The 10,706-nt window shown below is 38.7% G+C and overlaps 1 protein-coding gene across 1 annotated transcript; it reads right to left on the reverse strand.

The window, feature by feature from the left end:
* Positions 1-285: 285 nt before the first annotated feature.
* Positions 286-2,217, reverse strand: LOC131310398 (aldehyde oxidase GLOX-like). The gene has a single exon (XM_058337387.1). It carries the CDS (start codon positions 2,141-2,143, stop codon positions 440-442), a length of 1,704 nt encoding a protein of 567 aa, XP_058193370.1. The 5' UTR covers positions 2,144-2,217; the 3' UTR covers positions 286-439.
* Positions 2,218-10,706: the final 8,489 nt, after the last annotated feature.

Below are 10,706 nucleotides of genomic sequence, written 5' to 3' on the forward strand. Positions count from 1 at the left end.
AGCTCAGAGCCTTTACTTTCGAATATATGTCTAATAGAATCGAAAATATGCATGCACTGTCACCTTTACTGTTTGCATGGCAATCGACATCGATCTATTAAACAGCACAAATAATAAAATCATAACATGCCCTCGGATCCACTTACCCAGGCGTAATTGATATAGTACACAAATTGAAGACCGTGTAAAAGTAGAATTCTTCGGAAATCATATAAGCTAAATTGTACACAAATTGAAGGCCATGTAAAAGTAAAAATTTTCGGTATGTAAGACCAAAACTACTCTTAATTTGTCATTTGTTTCCCTAAAATAATTACATCCAAATCTCATTTTGATCAATTTGTTGGTCCATCCTAAAACCCTCCCTTAGAAAAAGGGGGAGAAAAAACCACAACAATTTGAAAAATCAGAACAACAGGAAATTGTTTTGATCCTTCAATTAATTTTCGATCTTGATCCAAGAACACCCCCCCGGTATCCCACCGTGCACCACAAACAGCATATAATACCCCGGCGGCGCAACGTTCTTCGTTGGAGGCGCAACCACATTAACCTTGTACCCAAACGCCGTCACCTGTTGCACCCCGCCCACCACGTCCAAATATACCAGCCGTTGATTCATTCCGAAAGAATGTGTCGTAAACGACGGGGCAATCAAAGCAACGGTGATCTCTCGATATAACGGATCGCAAGCCACCACGAATTTGATAGAAAATTTCTGACCATACAATATCATGTTATCCATCGCCTCAACGGATACGATCTTAGGGCGTAAGTAAGAGTACTCTGGGCCCATGTACGGCGGCGAAAACGCCTCCAAACTCAACTCCGTCCTATAAAACGCCGTGAAGTTATACTTAACGTGGGGATTACTCCCACCCACTAGAATCCTGCCGTCTGGCAACAAAATAGCCGAGGAGTGGTACAATCTCGGAATGGCAGAAGGGTTCATCACTTGAAACCTCTTGCTGGGGTCGGGTTCTGTCGGGTAATAAAGAATCGGGTTTAGAACGGGACCGACCGCATCCTCCCACCCGGCCGTCCCGCTCGAAGCACCATTAATGATAAGCACATCACCCGTAGGTAAAAGTATCATATCCGACATGACCCGGCTCATGGGCATTCGCTCCATGACCCATTTCGAATTGAAATCCGAAACCCTCAACCTCCCGCATGTTCTAGAACCTTCTACAAATATTCTAAACTTTTCGGACTTATAAAACGCGAAATTCGGGGCCCCACCGCAAATCATCACCTCCGCCTCCCGTCCTCTCAACGGCAGTAAAACCGATGACCCCGTCGATGGGTAGTTCCTTTTTTCACCGGGGATCGCTGGAAACTCTCTAACAACCCGATTTTTCGTGAAATCGAACGAGATCGACCTTCGATTGGCGAAAATGAAGAGGGTTCCGTCGGGGAGCAGGTGCAAGAACGGGTACAGATTGTTTTCTTCGAACCTGTCTCTTGTTGAGTTCAAGAAAGGGAGGGAGAATATCTTGGGAGGGGTATTTTGGGGAAAGAATTCGTAATTGAATTGTTTGCGGCCGCCAACTACGATGACGCGGCCATCCGGCAGGATGTGATTGGTGGCGTACCATCGGCGGACTTTCAAGTCGGCCGGGAGTTCCACCCAGTCGGAATCGTCGCCGTCGCCGCCGTCTACGGCGGCGTAGTTGGTGGTGGAGGGGGTGAAGAGGCGGATTTTGCGGTCGCCGGAGTTGTAGCCGCCGGTCTGGACGAGGGTGCCGTCGGGGTGGACGGCGCCGGAGGAGCACCAGACGTCGGTTTGGACGGTTAGGGGACGGTAGGTGTTGGAAGCGAAGTCGTACAAGACGGAGTGGGCGGAGCAGTCGAGCTTTACAACGGCGTCGTTGCGACGGCAGGATTTTCCGGTCGGGAGAGAGAGATTTGACGTGCCGAAATCGGTGCGGTCGAAGATTACGACCTTGTTGTTTCTCAAGAGTTGCATGTGCATGGCTGAGACGCCAATGGATTTCTGGAGTACGGCCCACCGTCCTCCTCCGTTACCACCCGGGCCCACCGCGTACAACGGCAGTGGCGTTGTTTGGGACTGGGTGAGGAGAGAGAAGACGGAGAGGAGAGAGAAGAGTGTCAAGGAAATGTGGTTCTTGAAAGTGATCATTCTTCTTGTGTTGCTCTGTTTCTTGCGTTGCTCTGTTTTCTCTCTCTCTTGAATCTTGGACTGTGTTTTGTTGGATGGAGTGGATAGATACAGAAGTGAGAGAGAGAGAGAGAGATACAAAAACAACAGGGGAATCGTTTGTACTGACTGAATGGGATTTTAATTTAAGGGTGGGTGGAGATCCGAAAAGTAATTTTCCAGCTTAATTTTTAATCTCACAGGAAAATGTCTCAACTTGTTTTGAGTTATTAGAGAGATAGAAACCAAGAAAAACTGGAGAGATTACAACATATAACTTTTGATCACTGGCTTTTCGAGGTTTTGAGATGTTTTTATTCCATAGAAGTAGAAACCATCTCACGCAGTGATGCTTCGAAAAATTTCCCAGTAACCACATTAAAATAGCTTCCAAGTTTGAGTTTCATTCGGATGTAAGAGAAATTTTTGGTGCCTAGCGGGTATCACGTGGCGGTATCCGTCGGACATTTCAGTCGTCCATGTTTGGACGGCTCATATTTATTCTCTCTCTCTTTTCCCTCACCTGACTAATCTCTCTCCTATTTTTCTCTCTCTAAAATCCGAACTGTCTAAAATACGTTTTGACGACTGAGATTGCTGACAGGTACCATGCGTGTGACACCCGCCCAGCACCCAAAATGTAATCTGAACCGTTGATTTTGTAGAATTTCTAACCTGATATTATTTTACCAAAAATCAAGTTGATCGACATTGATTAGCTAATTTTTGGGACTCAAAGGTCAAGTTGTGTATTTTTCTAACGGTACATGTTGTTCATTTATAGTAAGGCAAATAGGAGTATGATTCTTTCCCTTAACTATCGATATCTAATAATTTTTTTTGACACGTATCGATATCTAATAAGCTTAATGCGAAATATAAGTGGCCCAGAAGAAATTATAAGACTTAAAAAGTTTCGAATCTTACGAAACCACCTTATTAATCCTATCCCATGGCCCAATCTGGTTATCAAACAGGGCCTAAGAGTCATTAGTAACCAAGAATAACTAGAGAGTATATTTGGCTTTTGATCATTGGCTTTTAAGCCCCGTTTGATAACGGGTTTGGGGGTTGGGATTCGAGTACTAATCCCATGGGACTAATAATACTTTGTTTGATAACAAAAAAAGGTCCGGACTATTAGTCCGTTGGGATGTCCAATCCGGCCTTTAGGGGTATTAGCAATATCCCGTGGGACTCGGTATTCGTAATACCCCGTGAGACTTGGTATTCGTAATCTCATCCCAACCCATTCTTATTATTAATCCCTTCTCATTACCAATTTCTTTTATCAATCAAATCTCATTATTTAATCCCATCTTAAACAAACATGATATTAATAATCGCATCGTCTAATATCATCCCAAATAAACATACTCATTATCAATCCCTTCCATTACCAATCGCAATCCTAATTCTATCTCCTTACGAATCTCATCCATCTATCACTGTTATCAAACGGGACCTTAGAGATTTTGATGAGTTTTACTCCCTAATAAGAAACCGTCTTATGAATGGGTATGATGATGTTTTTTAAATGAGAATCTTTTTAACATCAGAGCCGTAAATAGTCAATCGCAGTCGTTCAAAAGTATTTTGGATGGTCCGGATGGTAATGAAACTTTTCTGGGAAAAAGTTAAACTTTGCTCCCTCATTAAAATTCGGACCGTTCAAAACACTTTTGGATGGTTGCGATTGGTTGCTGCTATAAAGAACTTGTTCACCGCTCTGCAATGAATAAGTTTCTCTTTTTTTATTTCATAATTAGAAACAATGTTTCGAACTCTTTATTGATTTTTTTTTTCTTTTCTACTTTCAAATATTGTCCAACGCTATTTTTGTCCAGTAGCGCTAGGATTCTTTGAATTTATTATTCCACAAACTGTCTTAAAGTAAATTAAGACGGTTGATTTTCATTTGGATATGTAAGACCAACACATTCAGGTGAATCCAAGTGGGCTTCATTCTGAATTCAAAAATGTGATGTATATTTTGGTCACACATCTGAACCTAAGAGCTCGAACCAAACTATTCTGCTGCATATTTTTTAAATCGTATTTGTTGCTCACTTATTCAAGACAAACACGATTCGCTTACTGAATTATTTGATCGATCTAATTTTTTTCTCAAGGTTATTCTGCACATCGAAGTCTATAAAACTAACGGTTTGAAATTGTTTTTGACTTGGGACAAAGCCCAAATAGAGAACATGCCTTGGGATGGCAGGGCCCACTTCCCTTCCCATTTTTTGGAAAATAATAATGCCAAAACCGTTTTTGTTGGTGCTAAAACTCTAGTGTACAAAAGGCTTGTATCATTTGCAATGTACAAGACTTTTATGCACTGAAATTTTGACACCAACAAAAACAGTTTTGGCATTATCACTACTCGTTGTTTTAAGAGGTAGTTTCATAAATGAATAAAAGCACTGAAAATTTTACTTTAAAAAAAGTGATTTTTTGGAGGAACAAAACAGGACTTTCACTTGTTGGATTACCGTTTGTTTTGAAATTACTGTCTATTCACTCTCTTAATTTTCCTCAAAGATTATCTTTACCCTCATTCTTCACTGGCCGTACATGCTCTAAAACTATATTTAGTTTTTCTATGATGGAGATTTTATGAAACACAAAAATTAAAGAGAGACGGGAGCAGTGGCTCTGCATAGAAAATGGAAGAGAGCAAAGGATCGAAGAACTCAAAATAGGAGCGAGCATAAAAGACAGAGAGATTAACTCGAAAGGTTTGGCTCGTAGTCAAAATTTGAGATTTAAGGTCTCAGGTTTGAAATCACTGAGTTGCCCTCGCTCACGAGCTTAACGGGCCTTTTGGACATGTTTAATGGGCTAGGCCTTTTGAGGAAAATTTATTTTTGTCCAATACTATTACCAAATTTCTACGGTAATCAACACAATTCTTCCTTTTAACGTGGAGAGTAGACGAAAATGGGCCATTTGACTAACCCCATAGTTTAGTGGGTTTGAACCCAAATAATTATACCGATAAAAATAACCAAAGCCCATATTCAAATCGGCTTTAAAACTAATTGGGCCTCATTCGTGGCCCATTATCTTTAAACCCAATAAGCTTCTACATTTTTGGCAATATTAAATTAAATAACCCACCAACGCCAGTCCAAGGTTTGGTGCCGAAACGAGTGTAAATATTAGGATTGGACTATTAACTATGGGAGATTTTTTTTTGCAAGGTTTGTGTCGAAAATTGGTGCTGTAGTCAAATTCTTGCCTCCACCACCGGTAATACTTAATACCGTATACCGTTTCCAAGTATAGAGGTAATTTCTCATTAGTAAATCTCAAAGTATTGGCTCAAGTAGCAACAAAACTATAGCCTATCAACTCAGACATCCTGACATCGAAATTTGGCAACCTCTTGGAGCTAAGCCAAAAGAGAGAGATCTCTTATGAATCCCGTACTCCCGATGTGGTTGACATGCCTTTCACCTGACCGAGGAAGGGTATATAGTCGAAATGCGCGTAAACTACCCGGACAACCATGACCGTCGAACCAAATATATACATCTCATTAGTTGATTGGATTTCATCATGAGTTACTTCCTGAGTTTGTCTTTGATTAGCAGAGGGATTGAGTTTCTAACATTCTCGTCCTCAGATGAGCTCAAGAATTCATCGCTCTACTGGCCCCTGATTCTGCTTTTGACGTCGAATGTCCACTAATAAATTAATTCCAACAATTTGAGAAGCCTTGATATTGTTTCCAGACTCAATGACTAAATTAATTAATCACTATTTAGGAATTTTTACATGCGCTGTGTAAATAATGGGTTGTGAAATTTTTTGGCCAATGATAATGCAAAAACATTTTTTGTTCCTATCAAAACTCGATCTTTTTGTTCTTGTTAAAACTCAAACTTTATCTTTCTTTGCATGACTTAATTGCCCTTCTACTACACCATTTGCTTTACCAAAATTCCCCTTGAAATTGTATAAGTGCAAAGCAACTGTATCTGGCAACCACCGGCCACCGCCTCCTCTGACCCTGCACCACCAGCATCAACCTCCTGGTCCCCCAACAACCCTGTCCACCACCCAAACCCCCCAAAAAACAATAATCAAATCGACCCGTATAATAATTTTTTGGTTGTCTTTATTCAATTTTTTTTTACATTTGCTAGTTTTATGCCAAACTTTATGTGAAATGGGTGAGTAAGAACGAGGACTTTTTTGAATTTTTCTTTGGATATTTCTCAAAATATTTGTGTAAAAGTTAAAAAATTTTACTTTTTCGATTCCACTCGTTCTTACTCACCCATGACATAAAGTTGACTTTTTGAGTTTTTCTTTGGATATTTCTCAAAATATTTGTGTAAAAGACTTTTTGAGTTTTTGTAAAAGTTAAAATTTTTTACTTTTTCAACTCCTCTCGTTCTTACTCACCCATATGATATAAAGTTTGGTGTAAAACTAACAAACACAAAAAAAAAAAAAAATTGAATAAGGACGAAACCAAAAAATTGTGGTGCATAAGTATCACTAGCGTGAGCGAGGGCGATTCAAATTCGGTGAAGATGTTTATTGATTCAGTTCAATGTTTCGATCTGGAAACTAAATTTTTATTCACTACTTCACTTGATCGACATTGGAGAGATATATTACATTGCAACTCGGCCATGGTTTTGTTTATTAAAGAGAAGAAAATAGAGCAATAGATCTGTAGGGGAATGCAAAGAGAAACCCAAACAGAACGACAAAATAATCCTATGAATTTTAATTAGTAGAATATATAATTTTAAAAAACATCGATATAGGTTTTGGAAAATTGAAATTATGATTTTCATTTATCATTATTTTGTTGTACTACTTTCCATCTAAAAAAAAAACTCAACTCCTAGTCCTTCCCATAAAATCTCTCCCCCACCCCTCCCTATATTCTCTCTCTCCCCCCTACACCTACGTTTTTTCTACTCTCTCTCTCTCTCTCTCTCTCTCTCTCTCTCTCTCTCATTTTTTAAAAAATTATAAAATCTAGGAATATTAGGGATTGGATTTTGGAGGCTTTAAAGGTTCACACACATTTGCATAGCTTTGGGTGCCACCTCTAAGACTCTAACTTCCAATTCTGGCTCCATCACTAGTCGTTGTCCTGCCACCTGAGAGAGGTTCGGGAGAGAGAGGGATTGGTGGTGGTTGGACAAGAGTGATTGCCAGCATCCATGGCTTCCGGTGTGACACCCCGCTCTTCGGTAGCTGGCGGTACTGCAGGAAGCAGGCTCCGTTCGGACGGAAGGGGGCAAGTCATGGTTTATAAGAAAGATCCCTCCTAATTGTACAAGGTTTTTTAAAGCCGTGAGGGTGGGGGTCGTTACATCCGGTTTGTGCATAGTGCATGCATAGGGCTGCTAACGAGCCGAGCCGAGCCGAGTTTTACAGTGTTCAAGCTTGTTTATTAAATTTTTAACGAACTTGAGCTCGAGCTCGAGCTCAATGAAAACTCAACGAGTCGAGCTCGAGCCGAGCAGGCCTTGGCTTGACTCGAGCTCGAGCTTGTTCACGAGTCTCAACGGACCAACGAAAAATGTATATATATCCTCGCATAGGCCTAATATAACCAAAAAATATTTTGATTGTGAAGGTATATATCTTCATTTTCCTATGGAGCGGGAGTGTACTAGTGTGCGTGTGCTCTCCCCTCCCTTGGTTGACCAGAAAGTGAAAACGGAAAGAACAAATTATGAAATAACAATAAAAATCTTAAACTTAAGTATATATATCTTAGCTCGCGAGCCGACTCGAGCCGAGTTTATCCTTGCTCAAGCTCGGCGAGTTTATAAAATGAGCTGAAAAAATCAGCTCGAGCTCGTTCGTTTAACTTCCGAGCCAAATTTGAACGAGCTACTAATGAGCCAAGCTGCGAACTGCTCGGTTCGTTTGCAGCCTTATGAGTACGAAACTTCTTCTTTTTATCTGAGGCGTGGGTAACTTTGTCCACAAATTTAATTGGAGTGGACCTCATCCCTTACAAAAAGTGTAAAAGTGGACACGACACCTTACTAAAATAACAGGTGGACTGGACCTTGGTCCAAATTGGCATAATAGATCTAAGATTATTTATTTATTTATTTTTTCCAAACAACAATGTTATAATCACACTTATTTTACACATTCAAATACACATTCACACACAAAAATACTCCTACCTGTGTCGGCAGTGCAGGATACCTTCCCCTCTCTCTCGCCCTTTTCCTCCCCCTTTCTCTTTCTCTTTCTCACTCTGGGACAAACAAAAGCAAAAACAAATCACACAGCACAAAAATCCCACCAAAATTCTCCGACCACGTGTTCTCTATCTCAGCTTTTCTTTGTTTTATTTTGTCTGATTGTGTGTGGGTTTTTCCGGAATGTTGATTCGGCCTAATTGAACCCTAGTGGCTAGTACGCAGAGATAATAGGGAAAATTTCAAAAAAGCCCCTGAACTTTCTGACAACTTGCAAAAAAACACCTGAACTTTCACTATTAGCAAAAAAACACCTAAACTTTGCATTCCGTTAGCAATTAAACCCCTGCCGTCCAATTCCGTTAATTTTTAACGGATGGAGCTAACGGAAGGCGTTAACTTTTTATTTTTTTTTACTTTTTACATTCAAAAATTACTTTTAACTCTTTCTTTTTTTTTATTGGTAAATAAATATGCAATAAAGTTCTCTTTTTTTTTCTTACTATTTATCAAAAATTACTTTAACTTTAACTCTTCCAAAATCTGATTTTTTAGTGCAAAGGTGAGGTCCTCCGGATCACCCAAAGGCCGCCCAACAATTTGGCGACGAAAATCGAGCAGCCTCTGTTTCGTTCGAGCAGCCTCTTTAGTAAAAATGGGTTAAAGTTATTATTATAAATAGTAAAGATTAGAGTTAAAGTAATTTTTGATAAATAGTAAGAAAAAAACTTTATTTCATATTTATTTACTACTAAAAATAAAGAGTTAAAAGTAATTTTGGAACTAAAAAATATAAAAAACAAGAATGCTAAAAAAAAGAGTAATTTCGAATTTCTAAAATTAGAGCTAGAGCTTTGGCAGTTGATTGGTGGAGTGAGGTTAAAGTTCTAAAAAAAAAAGAGGGAGAGAGAGAAGGGGAAAGGTAAAATTTGAAAGTAACAAAAAAGATGGTGGTTAAAGTTATTTTTGTATATAGTAAAAAATAGAGTTAAAGTAATTTTTGATAAATAGTAAGAAAAAAAAAATAACTTTGTTGCATATTTATTTACCAATAAAAAAAAGAAAGAGTTAAAAGTAATTTTTGAATGTAAAAAGTAAAAAAAAATAAAAAGTTAACACCTTCCGTTAGCTCCATCCGTTAAAAATTAACGGAATTGGACGGCAAGGGTTTAATTGCTAACGGAATGCAAAGTTTAGGTGTTTTTTTGTTAGTAGCGAAAGTTCAGGTGTTTTTTTGCAAGTTGTCAGAAAGTTCAGGGGCTTTTTTGAAATTTTCCCGAGATAATATGTGCAAAGATTTTATTGTGGGGTTCACCATAGGTCTCACACAAATAATCTGAGTTGATAGCCCCAAACGAATAATCCGACATATTCATTAAATGTAAAACATTTTTTTAAAGATTCACACGAAAAATCGGCTCAATCCGATACCTATAGATGCTCAATCCAATTGTCTAACTTTTCATTATCCTAAAATCTGAATGAAAAGTTAGACGATTGGATCGAGCATCTATAGATATCGATTGAGCTAATTTTTTGCGGGAACCCTTAAAAAATATTTTCCATTTAATGAAGTACTCGAATCATTTGTGTGGGATCCGTGGTGGCCCTCACAACAAAATCTGTGCAGTATATGCGTGAACATTTTTTTTTTTTTGCCACAGGATATAATCAGTGGGGGTCAGCTGGGTGTGTTCCGTTAGCATCAAGGGGTGCAATCGTGCAGGGACTATCCATAGCTCTAGCCCAAAACCTACTCACAAAGGGGCTCGAGCCTCCACCTCCTAAATGGAGGGGAGTGGTAGGCAACCAATTGCACTAGGTAGTGGTTCGTTGTGTGAATAGACTTTCTGGGCCTAATTTAGCTTAATAAGTCAAATGATTTATCTTCTTTAACGTATCCTTTTTCTTTTCCTTTTTTTTTTGCATTTGTTAGTTTTTCGTCGATTTTTTGTGGATTATTAGTTTGTCATGACAAGAGGAATCGAAAAAATAAAAAATTACGATCGAAACTCAAATTTTTTGAATAAAGACAAAAATAAACTAATAAGCTAATTTTTTTTCTTCATTAAAAAAATTCGATAGTAATTTTCTACTCAAATTTTTTGAATAAAGACTTTTTTTTTGTCTTTAATCAAAAAATTGGTTTTCAATCGTAATTTTTTTTACTTTTTAGACAAAGTAAAAGTAACAATTCACAAAAAATAGTCCATGAAAAATTGACAAAAAACTAACAAATGCAAAAAACATTTGAATGAGGACAAAAAAAACCGATTTGGCCCGTTCTAGTAACTCAAAAAACAAAAATCCTATAGGTACGGAAACCGTACCGACGGTCGCGCCAGTCC

Source organism: Rhododendron vialii, chromosome 12a (assembly GCF_030253575.1).
Source record: "Rhododendron vialii isolate Sample 1 chromosome 12a, ASM3025357v1".
NCBI lineage: Eukaryota > Viridiplantae > Streptophyta > Magnoliopsida > Ericales > Ericaceae > Rhododendron > Rhododendron vialii.

What these genes read in the sequence shown, in the direction of transcription:
- LOC131310398 (XM_058337387.1), bottom strand. Translation starts at nt 2,143, where the DNA reads ATGATCACTTTCAAGAACCACATTTCCTTGACACTCTTCTCTCTCCTC.